Here is a 21,039-nt window from a genome sequence, read left to right as displayed (position 1 = left end):
GTGGGGTGTGTGTGTGTGACAGACAGATATGCTGGAGGGACAGACATGATCACTCCCCACCCCCCACCCCCTCCCCTCAGGACGATCAAACCGGCAGTTGTGAGGATGGATGGGAGAGCAGGCAGAAGAAATGAGGAGGGAGACCAAGGCCGAGGCTATTCGGAGGCAAGAGGCCCCCACAATTTGACATGAAAAAAAGTTGCCCTGCGCTTCCTCTCTTTTCCCTCTTTTGTTAACTAGTTTCTGGCTTCATCATTCAAATGAAAATGCTCTTTCCAAAGTCGCTGAAGTCTGAATCGCTAAATGGGATGGCTTTTCCTCAAACCTCTTCTTTTTTAGTGTTGCATCCTGATACTGTTAGCCACCCTCTTTTCCCTGGGTTCTCGAGTCTCTGCTCTCTGGTTCCCTGTCTGTCTCACCACACCGCTCCATTTTCCTTTCCTGACTAAATATTCATATTATGCCCCCTAACTGGAGACATGCCCTAAAGCAAAGCTTCTTAAACTCTGGGGCACATAACTGAATGTGGGGGGTTGCAAAAAATTTGGCAACAATCAAAGGTTATGTATGTCTTTTATATACCTATACACTTGGGGTTATGTAAAAACTTCTCAGGCAAAAAGAGATCTCAAGTGGGAAAAGGTTAAAAAGCCCTGCTCTAAAGCAGTGTCCTGGAGGGTCTCCTCTTTTCTTCTGTACTTTTCTCTTGGTTATTACTTCTTTAGTCCATTTGGACTTAATTATCAACTCTAAGCAAATGACTTCTAGAATCTATATAAACATCCCTAGTCTTTCTCCTGAGTAACAGCACCCCCATTGCCAGCCCCATCCCCCCAAAACCCAGAACACAACCCAACAATAGCTTACTAGACATTTCTGACTGACTGTACCTACGTGTCTCTTGCACTCAGCTTTCAACTCAAATTCTGTCCAAAAGACTTCATTGTCTTTCCCTTTCAAACACAGCCCCATTCCCAATTTTGTTATTTCAGTCAAAGATACTAATGTCCTTCCAGCTGCAATCTCATTGTCATCAATGACTACTCATATCCAATCCACTGCCAAATGCTTTTGTGTCTTTCCACAATGCCACTCATGTATCTATACCCCCCTTTTCTTCTCATGTGGGTCACCTGCATTCAGGCCCTCATCACCTCTCACCTTGACTTTCATAACAGCTTCCTAACTGGTTTCCCCAGCTCAGGTCTCTCCTCACTCCAATCCATCCTCAAGAAAGCTTCCAACACAAAATATGGACCTGGACACATCATTCCCTTACTGAAGAAATTCTGGTGTCTCCCTATCACCTCTAGTATCAAAGATGAGCTTCTCTGTTTGACATGTAGAGCCCTGCACACCCTGGCACCCACTCCTTTCTTCCCAGCTTTCTTATGTAATATGGACTGGCCAGACAGTTCTCCATGCAGTCCCCATTTCCTGTCTCTGTGCCTCTGGGCTGGCCGTTTCTCAATCCTGGAATGTGCTCGACCCTCACCTCTGGCCTCCGCCAAAGCTCAGATCCAACACTGATCGGGGAGGAAGTCTTTCCTGAGGCCCTCATCTTGCTATATACCTACAGATGTACCTGCAAGCTGCTAGAAGGGAGGGGATGTTTGTTTCCCATTTGTGTCTCTGGCCACAGCACCAAGCAGTCCCCTGAAAGAGTGGCAGCTATCTATCAGGGACAGTTTCCATTTTGTCATCTTCTCTCCTGCATCTGGCAGAGGACCCCAGCAAGCAACTAAGAAATGCTTGGTCACTGCTAATCACAGGGATAGAACACTGCTCCCACTGCCCAACTACTGGGTTTTCTTTACTGAGATACAGGGTTAAGTGTCTGCAGAGGCTTAGCTTTTCCAAATATGAGTCTGCATCCAGGGAAAAGGCCTATTTTCAATCCCTTTGGTTTCTTTATCGTTGTTATTACTATTATATAATTCCGACTTATCTTTGTCCAAATGGCTTCAGGGTATTTTCCAGCACTAACAGGGGTTTAAACTCTACCCCATCCGCCCCTTGCTTTAAAATAAGAAACATTCGCTGCCATGCAGGATCGTGGGGCTTAGCTGTCCTGAATCAGATGCCGCCTCTTTTCCTGTGGTGCTGGCTCTCGACTGTGTCAATGTCTGTACCTGAACTTCCACCACATGGATGGAATCCCAACAGCCTTTGATCTTCTTTGATCCATCGCCAGCCTTCTTAATGAGGATCACTCCAGCAAAGCCATGATCCAGATCCCAGAGGTAGACAGAGGAGACACCACCTTCAAAATACCTGTAGGAAGGAGGCCCAGGCACCTATTAGATGTGAAACTTCCATGCCCAGCTTCACCAACCCAAGAGAAAAACACCCCGCCCCCTTCTCTTCCATTTGGCCAGGAGACATATAATGGGTGCTCAGGACTCCAGGGTGTCCCTGCTTGGGATAATAGTGCCAGGATTTCCAATTATCTTTTGTAATAAAGACACTTTATGGAAGTGGAAGAGGAAACATAAGTTGTCTTAACCTCAACACTTATAGATTCCTTAAGCATCTGAACCACGGGGGCCTCCAGTTCCAGTTAATGAGAGCAGCTCTAGCTGGCTACAGATGCTGGCCAGAAGTTCCGGGCTGCGCGGAACAACAGTTATTCCCATTTTCATCTGAGCCAGTCTGGAAAAATCTTTAGGTTGAGCCTTCTAATTAAGATAAGATGTATAGAAGGAAAGAAAAAGAAACGGAAAGTTCAGCAGAGACGGAGGCCCAAGAGATACATACAGATGTTAACTTCTCTTCCTTTTCCCTGCAGGGAAGACAATACTGTGGAAGCTCAGGAGCTAAGGCAGGGGTGGGAGGTGGGGGACGTGGAAGTCAGAAAGTTTCCAAGTGTTTTACACAGCTTATCTCACAACATAGGGAGGTAGATGAGCAAACCCACGCCCAGAAAGGTACATTGACTTGTCCAGGCTCCTACGGTTAGTAACTGCAATCCTGAAAATGTAATCTCATGTAACTAAGAGCACACTTCTCCGCCTGAACAGAGACATTGACTACTCCAATCCCTACCAAGCCCAGCGTCAACTTGATTGTGAATTTGAAAGAAAGGTTATTGTATCAAAGCCCACAGAGCCGTGGAAAAGGGCAGGACAGTGTATTCTAATGACTGTCTGGGCCAGAGAAGACACACCAGAATCCCAGAACGTCAGAGCGAGCTGGAGGGACTTGAGAGGCCGTCTCATCCCACCCTCTTATTTTACACCGGGAGAATGGAGGCCTAGAAAGGAGCGACTCACCCCAGGGTTACGCAGCTGGTTAAAAACAGAGTTGGAACTTGAACCTTGGTCCTTTGACCTCTACACTGGCATTCAAAGTAACCAGTCTCCCTACCATAAAGCACTAGGGGGAAATGTGTCCAGCAGAGTTATCTGTGCCTTCTGGGGACAGATGGCACCCCATTCTGTAAAACTTGGAGGCCATTTTGGGGGAAATGGAAGACTCTACAATACAGTCATTTTGCCCAAGGATTTACCCCAACTGGGGAAATGCTAGATCTGGGGCTCCTCAATCTGTCATGGAAGGCCCTCCCTCCTTCCAGGCCTCATCCCCTCACATTTGCCCTGCACATAGGTGATGGAGACTCCAGCCAAACTGTCCCTCTGCAAGTACTGTCCCTGCCACAGGGAACACACCCTCACTTCCTTTTGATTTGTTGTCCATCTACTCATGTTTGAAAGCTCACCTCCAGAAGCCTTGCATGAGCATGTCTACTCCCTTCCTTGCCGTTCCCCTGAAAGCCCCTCCCCTATAGACCTCACATAGCACTTTTTTTTTGGGGTGGGGCAATGAGGGTTAAGTGACTTGTCCAGGGTCACACAGCTATTAAGTGTCAAGTGTCTAAGGCCAGATTTGAACTCAAGTCTTTCTGAATCCAGGGCTGGTGCTTTATCCACTGCTCCACCTAGCTGCCCCCTCACATAGTACCTTTGATGTATTAATCACAGCTAAGTTTTCAGTAGTTATCTATGCCTGCATCTCAGCAGCCCCACCCACCAATCCCAGCTCTCCAAGAAGAGCAGGTGCTTAATGCTCAAGTAATCAGATCTTCAGGTACAGTCTACTCTACTCTACTCCTGGGGGCCAGTTCTAGCACTCTGTGGGTTACCTCCTGGAAACCCAGTGTGATGCTAGTGTTTCAGAGTAACTTGACTAAGGGAGGTAATCTGGGCCCAAAGAGAGGGTCATCCTAATGGGAATACAACCCTCCTGAGAACCCTACATGGCCAAATGTGGTCCTAGCTCTAAACCAGGTCACTTTAGTGTGCCCACAGGGGCACTACTATGACATGTCACCTGTATTCCTGGATCACTTTCAAGAGAGATTTAACAAGGATTCAAAGCTGAAGCCATTATAGGGCTTGGGATTTTACAGGGCCCCAGGGAATCTAGCACCATCAGCTCTGCAAGTGTTCCTGCCTGTTTTGTCAGATTTTAATGACTCACTGAGCCAGCTAGCTAAATTATTAGTCAAGCCTACAATAATGACCAAATTAGCTTGAATCAGCCCACAACAAGCTCGTTAACACTATTTCTTTAGGCGGCCGATCACTGAATTCTACAACCTGGTGAGTTTTCCATCCAGTCTGCCTGTAGGGAGGGCAGCCCCAAGTCAAAAGGGAGAAAAACAACTTTATGACTGTGGCATCCCTTATGCGCCGGGGAGGCGGGGGGGGGGGAGTGGAAGAGCCAGTTACTCCCTCCTCCTTTTGGCCTGACGACCACAAGGCCACATTGGAAAGATGGCTTGGAACCCGGCTGGCATTTTCATCAGCTGGCTCCCTAAACAGTTTTGCAGCTGAAACATTTTGGGTCTTTGAGGCCCGCCAATCACTCAACTTCCCAAATCCATGATACCATGTTGTTCTTGGGTGGATGCTAACCCCATGTGCGCCGGAACACTGGAGGAAATCGGGAGGGTGGAACCAGCCTGGAAGGAAAGCAGGAGAAATCCTGGGGGCCTGACAGCCCTCCAAAGCCCCAGGTAGCCTCCATTTTCTCCCTTTGCCCCATCCCAGTTTTCTGTTTATGTCCAGAAAGAAAAACAGGAATGTGTCGACATTTTACAAGGTGGAACTGGTCATTTCCCATCCAATGCCCCACCCTGTGGCCTGGCAAAGAGAAAAATTCTCCAGTTCTCCCTTGTCTTTTAAGAGAAGCTTCTCTCTAGAGCTGCTCAGCTTCTCATGTCTCCCTCTGCCTCTACCCATGGAGCCTCTCACCAGGTCAAAAGAACGGAAAGACCTGAGGCAGAAGTGGCATGTTATCCAGATACAGCGTGACTTCTCTTTTGTTTTCAACAATCAATCACTGCCACAGAACTAGAGAACGAGAAAGAACAATAGCTCACATTTCTGGAGTGATCTGAAGCCCACAGAGCACTCTTTATCTCTGGTGCCTCCTCAAAGCGCTTCCATTAAGGCTGGCCCATATCCCTCTTTGGCATCAGACTAGCCCCTAGCTAGGTCAACCTGTTACAACAAATAGCCCTGACTTGGATTTCCAGCACCCAAAGGGATGGCTGGAGCTCAGAGCAATCACACGTTCCAACCTGCCTGACATTTGGAGGTGAAGAGACCAAAGGGATTTGGGAGATCAGAAAAGGCTACTTTGGAGTCACCCAGAAATGTCAGCCCAACCAGTGCTCCCAAGCACGCTCCCTGTAAGACAATGAGCAGAATGATTATTACAGGGTCTACAGACAGTTCCCCTATTACATGGTTTATGGGCTTGCTCTGCGCGTGAAACATTAATTAAAGAGGGACCTCAACAAGCTTTTGGAAATTTATTCTTACCTACTGTACTTTGATCATAATGACATGGAACAGGGGGAAAAATCATTTTTATGTGGTTCCCATTTATGAGTTTTTACATAAAGGCTTTTGTGGGTATTTTAAGAATGCACTAAAATGTTGTCTGAAACCACATGAAGCCATCTGACGAGGCTCCCGCCCGAGCTAACAGCACACACATGGAAGCACTTAAACTGGCCTTTGTATATTTAATGAGTCAAATAGTATTAATATTGTTTAAATGCTAACATGCCATTTCAATCAGGCGGCTTGGCCATTGCCGATGACTCCCTCTTGGGCCTTGCACGTCAATAGGAACAATCCAGTGCAGCCATGTGTTGAGGGCATGCTGGGATAGGCATGAGCTGAAGCCTGCCGGGTGTTTTGCCAATGCCCCAGAGTGTCAGAATTTCACTGGCTTTCTAGGAGGAGAGAGAGGGGAGCATGCCTATTACTGAACACAGCTGGGGGGCAACTTGAGCAGAGAGGCCCATCTCCTTCAGAAGGGCCTGTTTTCCCTTGGAATGACTGAAATAGATCAGAAAGCTCATGGGGAGGGGGTAGAAGCAACACACTAAATAGAGATGGATTGTAAAGAATGGATAACTTATTTCCAACGGAGGTTTCCCAGAGAGAAATGTAGATTCGTTTAAAGAACTGCTGTTACATGAGCTAGAACACAGAATTATGACTCCATTTTTTTTTAATAGGTGAAGAATGAAATGGCTCACTCTAGGTCTGAGTCCCAGGTCTTCTGACTCCAAGTCCAGAGAGGAATCTTTTCATGGCAACATTGCTGCCCCTCTTAGAACAAAAGACAAGGACTCAAACTGGAAACCAAATGCACCCTGGGTGGATATGCAAATGAGATCGCTTTTATAACTAAGATTCCAGGACTGGACCTGAGAACAGGAAAACTGGGTTTGAATTCCAATTCTATGCTTCCTAGCAGTATGACTGTGGGCAGGGCAGGTTGAGCAACCCTGGAATAACATCTGCACCTTCCCCGTTCACAGGGCTGCCGGATGTGGGGAAGGCACTTTGAATCTGTAAGTCATGCTCCAGAAATGTGAGTTATCCTCGACCAGACAATTAAAATGAAGCCTTCAGAGGGGTTTAGTCTAAGAAGCAAAGGCAGGTTCCTGAGGGGGAGACCAAAGGTCTCATTCGTCAGTAAGACTCTCCTCTGCCATAGGCCCATGAAAATCACTTTTCCAGTCTGAATAATATAATGGCCTTGGACACAGCCTTTCTGTCCATTAATCCTTAACCACATAACTTTAGGGGTAGGGGGTAGCCTGAGAGCGAAGCCCTCCAACATAATGTTTCACATTCAGAATGACCTGTTTCACAGAAGTGAAAAAGAAAATATTCAGGCTCAGAAAGCTTTATGAAGTGTCTGAAACTGAGGTGTGCATCAAGACCCAGGATGGAAATCTGTCTCTGGAATCTGAGCCTCAAGTGTGAATTACTCAATTCCTGGGCTGGCCATGGCTGGGCCCCGCAAATGAGAGCCTTGTGAAGTGTGCCTTTACATTTGGTCTTCCTAGTTCACTTCTCAAGAGAGCGACTGTATGGAGTCATGGCTCAGACATGAGCAGAAAGGGAGAAGGAAGGGGAACAAGACTGGCTAATTAGTGGGATGCCACTTCAGCCTAGGGGGACTTTGGAGAAGCTGGCTTTCTAGTGGATCCCAAGAACACAAACCCTGGGGCTCCGGAGGGCATTCAGTCCAGCTCTTCCGGTCACATAGAATACAGTCCTGCAGTCTTTGCCAAGGCTGATCTGGTGCCAGAAACTTCTAGAGGGCTTGTTTGCATCTTTGGCTCACTAGTGATACAGCCGGGTCCCAGAAAAGGCTGGAGAGAGCCTGAAGACAAGCCCAAAGCATTCTGGGTCTTTAAGACTCAGGGGGTTCTCTTTCAATTTGCTTTTCAGGCTATTCTGAAAGGAAGCCAAATCAAGCCGTATTTGCTTAGCGTCCAATATGTGCCAAGTATAAGCAACAGCAGTGATGGAGTGTTAGACTGGGACAGACAAAGACCCCACCTCCAGTATCACCTCTTGGCCAGTGTGGCCGTGGGCAGTTTGTTACCTCACCTCTCCCACCCCCAGGAATCTCCCTAAAGCTAATCTCCTAAATTACAGACTGGTTCTGATCTGTGTGTGTGGAGGGGATCATGTCCTTTTCTCCCTGCCCTTCTTTCCCCCCAAACCACAGCTGCCTGATATCCCAGCAAACAATACTATGGAGTTGGAGAGAAGAGAGCAGAGGGACTCCCAGAGATGGAGCGCCATAATTCCTTCCAGCTCTGGATCTGGGATCCTGTGGCAGAAAAGGCTTGGTCCTTGATCTCATAGCATTAATGGTTTCTTTGGGTAACCACAACTTATTGTAAACAAGGGGCAAGTAGAGCTGAGGATAAAATCCAGTGTGTGAAACTATCTGGGACTTTTATGTGTTGTGAGGATACAGAAAGGAAGGCCTATACAGGCTTGAGGAAGGTTTGTTTCATGGGAAGGAGAGAAAAGGAATCGAACCCTGAATGACACATTTATACGTTCCTCCTACCTTACAAAATGCTTTTGTCTACATAATGGCTCTGAGGTGGCTAGGGTAAGCACTAACCCATTTTATGGAGGAGGAAACTGAGGTGGCATCTTTTAGGGATCAGGGGCCAAATGCATCCTACCACCCAGTTCTGCACAGCTGGGAGCTAAGCATGGGCTGGGAGGGAGAAGCAGCCTAGGTGCAGCGCAGATGGGAGAACACTAAGGGAAGCTGGCCTTCCCAGGCCTCGGCAGCAGAGCAGGCCAGGTGTCTTCCTCCTCCACCTCAGCCTGAAGAAACCACACAAGAGCTCCCCGACCATTCCAAATCCTTAGCATCATTGCTCAGGAATGGCTCTTTCTTCGAGGTTCATGCAGCCCACGTTTAAAAGCCAGTTCTGGCACTGCTGGCTGGTGGCTCCTTTCCCCGCGCTGCTCCACGAGACCTTTTCTCCTCTTGCTCTTGCCTTTGGCCGAGGGGATGCTTTGCTCCTTGGTGCTCTCCTCGCCAGGTTTTCATGATTCTACTCTCTCCTGGTTCTCCTCTGAGCTCCCTCCTTCTCAGGCCCTTGCTGGATCGCCTTTCAAGCACATGTGTTCCCCAAGGCATCGACCTAGGCCCTCTTCTCTTCTCCTATACTGGGGGGAGGCAACTACTGCCAAGGGCCGCCCATTCTGTAGGGTCCTCCAGCTCAGAAAGATTTTTATATTTTTAAATACCACAAAGCTTTATTTTATTTTTTGTTTGTTTTTGTTTGTTTTGTTTTTGCAGGGCAATGAGGGGTCACACAGCTAGTAAGTGTCAAGTGTCTGAGGCCGGATTTGAACTCAGGGGCTCCTGAATCCAGGACCACAGCTTTATCCACTGCGCCACCTAGCTGCTCCCAAAGCTTTATTTTAAAATGTAAGAATGTTCTTAGCTCCAGGACAAAGAAGGGCTGGTAGACATGGCCCTCAAAGCCACAGTTTGCTATATACTATTTCACTTGGTGATCTCATCAACTCCCATGGATTTAACGACTACCTCTATAGGGACTATTTTCAGAAGGATCTGACCTCCATCCAGTTTTGTTATTGCCAAGTGCCAACCGGACATCTCAAACTGGGTGACTTATTGTATCCTTCCCTTCTCCCTCTCTTTCCTATCACCAACAAGTAACTCCCCCATCCCCCTCACTCTGCAGGCTCACAAACTCTGTATCTCATCCTTGACGTGTGTGTGTCTCTCTCTCATCCCCTCAGATCCAATTTATTGTGACATGTCCTCTTTACGCTCTGACCCTGCCCCCACTATGGTGCAGGCCTCCATCACCACCCTGCAGCCTACTGGTGGGTCAGCCTAACTCAAGCCCCTCCCCCTTATAGTCCAACCTCCATTTGGCTGTCAAAGTGATCTTAAAGCTCTAGCCCCGACTATGATGCCCTACTAGCCAATCAACTCTGTTTGGCTTTTGAAGTCCTTTACAACCTCACCCTTTCCCTTCCCAGTCTCCTTACACCTTTCCCACAACCATGTACTCCATGTGATCCTGTCACAGTGGTCTCCTTGCTGTGTCTTATACAAGACACTCTGTACCTCCCAATCCCTTTGCTGTTCCCCTACACCTGAAACTCTCTCCCTTCTCATCTGCCTTCCTTCAAGTCTATGATACTATCCCACCATCTACAGGAAGCCTTTCCCAGAACTTTGTAATAATGCCAGTACCTTTCCTCTGAGATTACCTCCATTTCCCCCCGTATTTATAATTTTGTACATATTTGTTGTATTTTGTCTCAACTGATGAGTCAGTGATTTCCTTGGGGTGGGGTGAAAATGGCAGAGAAAAGGCAGGAACTCACCTGAGCTCTCCCAAATTCCCCTCCCAACAACTTTAAATAATGCCTCAAAATGAATGTTGGAGTGGCAGAACCCACAAAAGGATGGGGTGAAAGAATTTTTCAGCCCAAGACTACTCAGAAGATTGACAGGAAAGGGCTGTCACACCAAGGTGAGAGGGGAGTACAGGCCTTACCCCAGGAAAACCAGCAATAGGCCTTGGGGGCAACAATTAGTGGTGGCTTCCAGAACATTCAGCCCACAAATGATAAAGGGTTGGACAACTGCTCAGAAGGAGATGACAGGGGTCCCTCTGCTGGCACTGAGTATAGTACTCTGTTGCATTGCCCATATTTGGATCCAGATTACAGTCCTGGGTCTCAGGTCCCAGGGTGAGGAGAAACACTAGCACACCAGAGTTTGCAGCCACAGTGGAGTGGGGAACCCTGATTCTAGTTACAGGGTATAAAAGAGTATTTATGATAGCTCACAGATCAGAGGACAGTCCAGGAGAATAGCAAATACACCTTTCCTTAAATCATACCACCTTGGAAGAACTGAAAACTTATAGACTCCCAAAACTAGCTCTGAAAACAGCTGCACAAAAAACTTGAAGCATGGGACAGGGCCCTCCTCCACCCTGGGAACAGAGCCCAACTTTAATATATAAAGTTGAAAGTCAAAAAATAGGCTGGAAAAATGAGCAAACTACTATGGTGAAAGGAAGATCAAAACATAAACTCAGAAGAAAGTACCAAAGTCAAAATTGTTATATCCAAAGCCTCAAAGAAAAATGAGAATTAGTCTCAGGCCCCCAAAAAAGAATTCCTGGAAGAGCTCAAAAAGGATTTAAAAAATGAAATAAGAAAGGTAAAGGAAAAACTGGGAAAAGAAATGAATGATACAAGAAAATTATGAAAATACTGTCAACGGCTTGGTAACGGAGATACTAATAAATACTGAAGAATGGTAAAGGAGACACTAAAAAATACTGAAGAAAATAATACCTTAAAAACCAGAATAGGCCAACTGGTAAAAAGGGGCACAAAAATCCACTGAAGAAAAGAATATTTTAAAAAGCAGAATTGGCTAATGAAAAAAGATATAAAAAAATTCACCAAAATTTCACCAATTCTACTTAAAAAGTAGAATTAGCTAAATAGAAAAGGAAGTAAAAAGGCTCACTGAAGAAAATAATTCCTTAAAAATTAGAATTGGGCAACTGGAAGCTAATGATTCTATAAGACATCAAGAAAACAATAAAACAAAATTAAAAGAATGAAAAAAAATAGAAGAAAATCTGAAGTATCTCAATGGCAAAACAACTGACCTGGAAAACACATCAAGGAAAGATTATTTGAGAATTATTTGATTACCTGAAAACCATGATCAAAAGAGGAACCCAGACATCATCTTTCAAGAAATTATCATGTAAAACTGCTGACATTTTAGAACCAGAGGGTAAAATGGAAATCCAAAGAATCCACTAATTACCTCCTGAAAGAGATCCCTAAATGAAAACCTCCAGGAATATTATAGCCAAATTCCAGGGCTCCCAGGTCAAGGAGAAAATACTGCAAGCAGCCAGAAAGAAACAATTCAAATATTGTAAAGCCACAGTCACAATAACGCAAGATGCTGCAATTCCTGCATTATAGGAGTGGAGGGCTTGAAAGGATATTCCGGAGGGCAAAGAGGTTAGGATTACAACCAAAAAATCACCTATCCAGCAAAACGGAATATAATCTTTCAGGAAAAAAATGAATTTTTAATGAGATAGAGGACTTTTAAGAATTTTTGATGAAAAGAACAGAGCTGAATGGAAAATCTGATTTTCAGATACAAGACTCAAAAGAAGCATAAAAAGGTAAAAAGGAAAGAGAAATCATAAGGTTAAACTGCTTACATTCCTACATGGGAAGATGATACTTGTTACTCTTAAGAACTTTTTCATTATCAGGGCAGTTAAAAGGAGTATATATAGATAGAGGGCATGGGTATGACAAGATGATAATCTTAAAAAAAATAAAAGGGGTGAGAAAGAAGAATCACTGGGAGAAAGGGAAAGGGAGAAGTAGAGTAGAATCAATCATTTCATATAAAAGAGGAATGAAAGGGCTTTTACAGTGGAAGGGAAGATGGGGAAGGTGGGGAAGACCATTTGGCCAGTGAATGTGAGAGCAGGCCAATGTTTTTGCCTTTCTTTATAGCATCAGCACTTAACCCGCTGCCTGTCCATGGAACCCTTTGGTTCCCCCCCCCCCCGCCCCTTTTTTTGGTGGGGCAACGAGGATTAAGTGATTTGCCCAGGGTCACACAGCTAGTAAGTATCAAGTGTCTGAGCCCAGATTTGAACTCAGGTCCTCCTGAATCCAGGGCTGGTGCTTTATCTACTGCTACCTAGATGCCCCCATGTCCATGGGACTCTTAATAAATGTTTGTTGATTGACTGACAAGGTGATCTATGAGGTTTATTTTCAGCCTGAAAATTCCATGCCAAGAGACATGGGTAAGGTGACAGTTTTCTCTGGGCAGTTACTGTTCATTTTCATTGGGTATCAAGCTGTAGGGCAGTGACATTTGCCCATTGTGGGGAACCAGCAAGAGGTACGTGGTCAGATCAAATATCAAGGCCTTAAATATGGCTGGATGAACGTCGGACCATTTTAGAAATGAGGACACTGAGAAGTTAAAACCAAAGAGCAGAACTAGGATCAGAACAAACAGCTGGTCCCGCAGGAAGTCTGGATTCTATTCTAATCCACTAACAATCTCCTTCCCATTTCTATGATCACTGTTGACAGTGGGCCATGGGCAGAAATGAGCCCCATTTTTCCACTGTACCATTCAGCATAGAGAGCAGAGGGAGAGTAATTCATCACTGGGTTAGGAGGGACCTCAGTGGTCCTCTCGTCCAACCGATCCTGAAGCACTAACTTTCCCTCTAGCATCCCCAACAAGTAGAGACAATTCAGCTTTTGCTGACCTGCCATCTATGACCAGAAGCACCCACTATTAAGGGAGTTCTTTCTTATACTGAGCTACAATGTGCCTCCCTGTAAAGCCCACTTACTAATCCCTAATTGTGCCCTCTGGGGACAAAAAAGAATAATCCATAGCTCTAGATCATGTCCCACATAAGTCTTCTCTCCCTCAGATAAAATGCTGTCAGTTCTTTCAAAAGATCCCGGGACGGGATGGTTTCTAGTGCCTAACCATCCTGGCTACCCTCCTCTGGACAAGAGTTAGCATCTTATCAATGATCCGCCTGAAATGTGGTGCCCAGATGGCAGCAACATAGGATTCTAAACTGTTCAAGGAAGGCTGCCACGTACATCTGAGATGCTACTTCCTCCACTAGCATGATTTAACATCTGCCAATCATGGAAAATAAACTTGGCACCACTGAAAATGGAGAAAGCCCCAAACTTGCCCTGTGGGTGGACCACATGCACAACTCACGAAAGAGCACAGTTGGAGTGTTTGTATATTCAGCCCGAGTTTACTGACCCTGCCCCGGAGTCTGCCTGTGGACTTGAGACAGGTATTTTACAGAACCCTTTCCCAGTAGTACACACAGGTGCAACAGCCCTGCCCCTGAGCAAACATACCAATACACTTAGGCATGTGCAACGGCAATGCCAGCCATACTTTACAAGGACACATCTGGACTGCGGCTGCAGAACTTTACAGCAATCTTTGCACGGCTTTTATTTTTTCTTCAAGAGAAATAACTCTCTCTCTGCAACAGGCAGCGATCTTTGGCAAACAAGCTCTGCTTTCTGGAGGTAAGGGGCTTGGGATATGTCCCTGTTCTTGGTGACAGCTAACCTGTGCTACCCGTCTGGAGAAATACACCATTTTCCCATTTTAGCTCAGCTAAGGTCACTTTAGGAAAGCTCAGCCATTTCATGTGATTTCCGGCAGGTCATTTAACTGTTCTTGGCCTCAGTTTCCCAACTTGCAAAATGAGTTGGTCGCATCAGAAATAGTTCTAACATTTAGTTCAATTCCACTAGCATTTATTAAAAGCCAGGCTTTATGGGAGACAGCTGGTAGCAAAGGAGACCAAGTGCTGGGAGTCCGAGTCCTGCCCCGGACATAAATGAGCTCTGTGACTGAGCAAGTCACTTGCCTCTCTTGGCTTCAGTTTCTTTAACTGTAAAGTGGGGATAATTATAGCTCCAACCTTCCAGGGCTTTTGTGAAGCAAATGAGCGAATGCATGCAAAGCATTTGGCAAACTCTAAAGTGCTATCAAAAGCCCATTTGTAAAGGACTGCACATGTATTCTCTCCTCTGAGCTTCACTCTAGTGCTGGGAAACAGGCTCCCCAGGGATCACCATCCCCATCATACAGATGAGGGCACTGAGGATCAGAGAGGTTAAGAGACTTGCCTGTGGTCACACGCTGTTCCTGAGCATTCATTCTATGCTTAGGCTCCAGCCAGCTCCAACACTGTCAATTTTAACATTCTTTGTTCCAAGGAACCATGCAGCTTGGATGCTGTCTAATTTCAGTGACCATACACAGAGAAAGCAACATTGTGTATGGGGACCAAAAACTCAGGTAAGTTGGGGGAGGGGGGGGACAGAGAGAGAGAGAGAGAGAGAGAGAGAGAGAGATAGAAGGAATCTTCAAGTTTTGGTTCAAACCCTTCATTTTCTTTTTTTTTTTAAATCATAAAAGTATTTTATTATTTTTCAGTTACATGTAGATAGTTTCCAACATTTGTTTTTGTAAGATTTCTTTCTCCCTCCCTTCCCTCCCCCCTCCCCAAGACAGCAAGCAATCTGATATAAATCCCTTCATTTTTCAAGCCCAGAAAATGGAAAGCCCAAGAAATTAAGGGTCTGGCCAAGGCTAGGTGCTAAGTCAGTGGCAGATCAAGAAGTCAGACTGAGGCCTCCCTGCCCCTGCGCTCTTGATGCAACCTCCAAAGTGCCCTTTGAAAAAGGGAAGGGAGAAAGAAAGAAATCAAACCCTTTCAGACGCTGGATCTGAAGGGGCCCCAGAGAATAGTGATTGAGTGAGTGAGTGAATGAATGTTGCTGGTGGCAGGATGGTAGAGCCTTACGTGTCACAGGCTCTCTCTCCCCAGACCAGGCTCTAGCAGGGACTTCACTAATACGTTAGCAAAGAGGCTCACAGGAAACCATTTTGTGCCAAGTGCCCCAGGGCTCTCAGCACAGGAGAAAAGGAGGCAGGCGTTACTCCAACTACCAAAAAGGGAGAAATCCCTTCACCCCAGTCAGAGTTAGACTTATTCTCCTGGCCATGGCCCAAAGCATGTCTGTTGGTTGTTTGGTTTTAGGAACTCAGGAATTTCTAAAAGAGGGTCCCCCTTCATCATGCAGTGGTCAGGGGGAAGGTTATATCAAAGTCAATGGGCTTCTTTTCACCACCTTCCTATTCCCCCCACCAGCAACCTTTCTAGCAGAAGGCAATCAGAGGAAAGGCAGCCTTCATTAGGGTAGAGGTGGAGTGCCCAGTTGGGGGACTATTGCTAGGGTCATGTAGGAGTTGAGATTCTCAAAAATCACCATGTGCAGAATCTGCCTGGGGTGATCTCTCAGGGGTAGCAGAAGAGGGAAAGGCATTCCAGAAACTGAACTAGTGAGGCCAGCATTAGCAAGTCACAAGGACGAGCATTCTCACGGACCTGGGGCCCACTCCTTTTCCCCATATGCCCAAAGCTGTGAAAGGACCACCACAAACTGACTCAGATTCAAGTCCCTCCAAAGCAGGAGAGACCTGCCCCTCCTGCCCTGCCCGGCCTCGCCTCTCCGTCAGCTCTCTTCCCTGCCAAACTCGGTTTCCACCCCAGTGCTGAGGTACTCCTATAAGGCCATGGCTGCCTGATGGCTTCGAAAGCTGGGAAGCCCCACAGCAGGCACTGCGGGTTCTCTGAGGCTGTCTTTCCGCATGGCTGAGAAGACAAATAATAGATGTCAAAACCAAAATACTAATTATACTTCTGACAAGCTGGATCCCAGAGCCTACCTTATAAACCAAGCTGTTCTCTGAGCAGATGGAGAATGGAAGTCGAGGAACTGCCTTCCCTGGAGGTCTCCAGAATCAGGGGAAAAGGAAATCTCCCTTGTAAGGACAAAGTATGGAACAGCCTGAAGCTGGAGGAGGGGGATGGACTAATTCATGGAGCTCACCAAGTCTCACTCAGCCCAGAAAGCCTCAAACACCTTGAATTTATGGTAAGAGTTTCATAGTCTTTGAACTGTTTTCACACACTATTTCTCAAATGCTCCTCACAGCTCTCTGTGGTAGGCTGGAGAGGCATTATTAATTCCATTTTACAGAAGAAACTGATCCCAGAGATCCCAAACACCTGATTCTAGGTCTGATCAAACCCTTAGGAGACCAGGGCCCTTTCTATTACACAAGGCAGTCCCCCTTGTAATACACCTTGTTAATGATGTACCACACCCTGTAACATACACCTTCAGGATTCATTCCCAGACTCCCCTGCTGACAGCATTTCCAAATCTGGTTGTTTTCATTCGATGATTTGCATATTGTAATCCCCTTGGGGGAGCGTAAGCTCCTTGAGGGCAGGGCCTGTGCTTCCATTTTCATCTACACAGCTAGCAGGATGCCTTGCTTAAGTAATTTAAGTCATGAATGTCTGCCAGACACTAATGGGCAGGATAGACCATTAGTGTGATCATCACACATGAACAAGAGGTTCACAAGCTTTTTATGGATCTCCAAACGGCATTTCCCCCACACTCCTCTCCTGTTACACAGCCAACTGCTGCCCTTCTCTCCAGAAATGCCCCTGCACTGTGGCTCATCTTTAATGTGAAAACCCACACAGCTGGGCCTCGTGTTTGGGCATCAGCTGGTCCTATTGGTCATGGGGGTCTAAAGGAGTCAGAAGGGGAGGTATGGGCTGGGAGAGGAGCTGGGAAGTGGCAGATCACCTTGAAAGCTCCCATTCTCTCCCTGGATCCTCATAACAAACCTGGGAGGGAGGTGGTGCAGACCCCAGAGGCCGTCCAGGCCAAGCTCTTCCTGAAAAAGCATCCTCTCTACAACATGCCCAAGCTCTACTGGAAGGCCCTGAGTAAGGAGGAACAGGCCACACAGGCACCTAAAGCAGACTCTTCACTCCTGGATCCTTGCAGCAGTTACAAAGTTCTCCTTATAGCGAGCTTGAGGCCACCTCTAGAAACCAGTCATTCTCTCTCACTCTGTCCTGAGTCCAGGCAGAACTAATCTATCTAAATCCTCCTTCCAAATGATGCCTCTTGGAGACAAAAACTCTACCTTCTCCCAGTCATGTCCCCTGCTCCCGGCCTCTCTCCACCTCATCGATGACCTTCCCACAATGTAGTGCTCTAGACTGAAGGCAGCTCTACTCCTGTGGTCTTCCCAGCCCAGAGAACAGCAGGACTGTGGCCTCTCTGGTCCAGGACACTCACGATGCTTCTTTAATGTGGTCTGAGATTGTATTAGCCTGGGGGCCTCCCCTCCCACCTCTGGCTCCCTCAGAGTTCACAACACAAGTCAAACCTCGGCCCTTTTCAGACAGACAGCTGTCTGGCTCTGACTCGTCCCTTTTCTATTTGTGAAGTCGATTTGGAGCTTAAGCACAGAATTTAAATTCATAGCTTATGACATAGTGGATGGGAACACTGGGCCTGGAGTCCTGAATTCAAATCCTGCTTCAGACGGCGGGTACTTATCTGCCTCAGTTTCCTAATCTGTAAAATTGGGGGGGGGTTAATAACAGCACCTAGCTCTTTGTGAAGAACTCTGCAAACTTTAAAGTACTACCTAAATGTCATTAGTATTATTATTCCTGTTTAATTTCATTGTACTAGATTCAGACAAGTATTTTAGCCTGTTCAGATCTTGACTATTATTCAGTATGTTAGTAACTTGCTCCCATTTGATAAGCATATCCACCTAGAGTTAATTAAATCTTGAATCAAGCCAAAGAAAAAAATGTGATGTATTTAACTTTGACTTAACAGCAGCCCTATTTTGAAAAGGGGGGGGGGATGGGAGAGAATGCTTTATCTTTTCCCTGAATTCTTGTATCTTCAAGGAAGGGCAGGGCTGCCCCTAGTGGGGCCTCTGTATTCTGTCCTTATATAGATGAGGAACACCCCCAGACAACTTCAACCTGATTCCAGAATGCAAGTAAAAGAGAAGTGGGGAGAGAAGGGAGCCCCCAAGGTGCCAAAATGGCCCCAAACTAGGGGAAGGCAAGCACTGGGTGCGTGGAAGGTCTAACTGAAGCTCAGAACATTTTACAATTTCTCCATTTCTGGTTTTGGGACTGCCAGAGGGAGTCCAGCCTTTACTCTGCAAACCTCTTCCCCCCCCCCCCCAGAAGGGTTGATTAGAAAAGCTAATTAAAACCTTTGAAGATTATCTCAGACCTGGAGCAATGAAGAAAACAAAATATCATTCCCCACCCTGCTTCCCCAACCCCCAGATTCTGGCCTTCATTAAGCTTTGATTTCAATCAATTGCACACCCACTAAAATTAACTTATAAGGCCAATAAATTGCAACCGCATGTTTGAAGGTATTATCTGCTTGGAGTTAAGAGCCAAGGATCGCAGCACACAGGGTGCAGATGGGAGTAATCATCTTTGGAAGAAAGCTATGCCAACCCATTCAGTCAGAACATCTGGCCTCAGGCGGAACCAGGGTTAAGAGAAGCAGCTGTGAGATCCCAAAGTGAAGCCCACAATGGAGGTTTTCTGTTCTCTCTGGGAACCTAAGACAGGCTAGTAGAGCTTGAGGTTCAATGGGTCAAGTGGGGGGGGGCTTGGAAAGCAAATGTTCACAGAAAATCAGCCCAGGCGGGTCTGAATCTTTCCTACACAATGGATTGCTTCTATAGACAACAGAGGTGGTTTTCAATGGATGGGCTGTTAGGGCTAGGGTTTTAGAAAGCAGAGCGATCCATGCTCATAATCCAGAGAGTCACACTTGGAGAGGAAGAATGCTCATCTGGCCACGCATGGGTTTTTCCTTTCTTGGGCCATCTTTCTTCTTCTCTCCCAGGGACTAAGTTCTAATGACATTGACCTAAATGCTCAGGTGAATTAGGAAGGAAAAATCTTAGGACAGAAAGTTGGGGTGGGAGGGAATGAAAGCAACATACAGATAAAAGGGCATGAGAGCGATGAAATTCAGGATGGTCAAAGTCGATATTAACCACTCCCAGGACCAACACTGGAGCTGTCATCTCCAAAGAATTTTTAGCAAACGGATGACTTCATATAAAAACAGAGCTGGTGGGGGCTGAGCGTTACCATTACTATGCTTTGGTTCTCTTCCTTTACTGATGACAGAACAGGCAGTCAAGAAAGGCTAGTCTGTTTTGTTAAAGGGGGACATGGTGAACATAATACAAACCCAGCCTGGGGGAGTTCAAAGGCAACAGTACTTATTACCCAACTCATCATCTCGCCCATAACCTGCTACCCTTTGCATGGCCTGGTGGAGGAGGAGCAATTGTAACATGACACCAGCACTTTGCATCCACAATCAGGAAATGTTTTGTAAAAAAGGTCAGGAGAAGGGATGGCATTTGCTCCTGATACCATGCATAAGACAAGACAGCACATCCAACCTGGCATGATCAGGAGAGCAGGGCTACAGCTCCGGCCCTGCCCCTGGAGACACAGAGTCCAGAAGAAATGGAAGCTATCCCAGAGATCAGTGATTCCTGGAACAGCCTGAGGAGAGGCCACTGAGACTCTTCCTCCAATATCTTTGGTGACAAGGACTCATTTACGAGCCACCTGTCCTTGGTCAAATCACTCTGCCCTTCTGGACCTCAGTTTTCCCAACTGTAAAATGAGGGGCCTATTTTAGGATGTATCCAGGTTTTAAAAAAACGACGGGGTCACAGAACTGAAATCCATACGCACAGGGGTCCAATGATAATAAGCCTGCCAATTGAACTCCTGGTACTAGAAGGTTACATAGAGGTCTAAGCAGGCTGGTAGAAAGGCTCTGCTGGTGTAATACTTCATGTGTGCTAGCTCATTCAGTAAGACATTCAGACCAACACCCCACCTTCTTCAGTTCTGTTCGATAAGCATTCATTAAATATCTACTTGGTAGAAAGTACTAGGGATACACGACTGCCCAACAGCCCCTCACCTCAAAGAGTTTATATTCTACTGGGTTGGGGGACAGGGGGAGAAAAAAACATGTATCCAGATTAGGAAATACAAAATACATATTAAAAAAAAAGCAAACACAAAGTATATTTTTCTAATCAAGCGATTAGGAAAGAGCAGATTAGAGTTGGAACCTCGAAGGAAATAATGGATGCTGAGAGGTGGAGGTAAAGAGGGAGGGCACACCCATCACTTATACAAAGGTACTAGGGCAGGTGGGCTGCATCAGGCGCATGCGCTGCATGCTGGACCCTCAAGGAATGGGAAATCTCTAAAGTCCGAGTCATCTCTGAGGTTCAGTGAGTCTGGAAGCAGGCCTGGAAGTTCTGCTTTTCAGTCCATCCCCATGACTGCCCACATGAGCCGATTAATTCCACACACTGATCATGAATTCTGACTCCCTGGAGAGTCAAATGTTCTTTAAAGAGAATCAGAGATCAAAAATGGAAATGCTAAGAGAGAACTGCAGCTGAGAAGGAAGGTGGTGCTGTATGCCTGCAGCAAAAAAGATTCCCACCAAGGAGACCACCAACTTCAGCTCTCTGGAAGTGAGCAGCAAGTCTAAAGGCGGGCTGTGCTTCCCTTCGAAGTCACTCTCCACTCATTGAGCAATGTCTCCCAGAGGAGAGACTGACTGCAGCAAAGGCTGGGAGCTAATGAGGATCAGTGGAAGGAAAATG

At 46.3% G+C, this 21,039-nt stretch overlaps 1 protein-coding gene across 2 annotated transcripts in view; it reads right to left on the bottom strand.

Annotated features, from left to right (window-relative positions):
- The window catches only part of CAPZB (capping actin protein of muscle Z-line subunit beta), a 162,656-nt gene that overhangs the window by 16,895 nt on the left and 124,722 nt on the right, over nt 1-21,039 (bottom strand). For both annotated transcript variants that reach the window (XM_043995416.1, XM_043995417.1), the window contains exon 5: nt 2,133-2,274. In XM_043995416.1, the coding sequence (XP_043851351.1) occupies nt 2,133-2,274 (142 nt within the window). The remainder of the gene's footprint in view (nt 1-2,132; nt 2,275-21,039) is intronic.

This window comes from Dromiciops gliroides, chromosome 3 (genome assembly GCF_019393635.1).
Source record: "Dromiciops gliroides isolate mDroGli1 chromosome 3, mDroGli1.pri, whole genome shotgun sequence".
NCBI classification, from domain to species: domain Eukaryota; kingdom Metazoa; phylum Chordata; class Mammalia; order Microbiotheria; family Microbiotheriidae; genus Dromiciops; species Dromiciops gliroides.
This window is presented reverse-complemented; position numbering and strand designations above follow the sequence as displayed.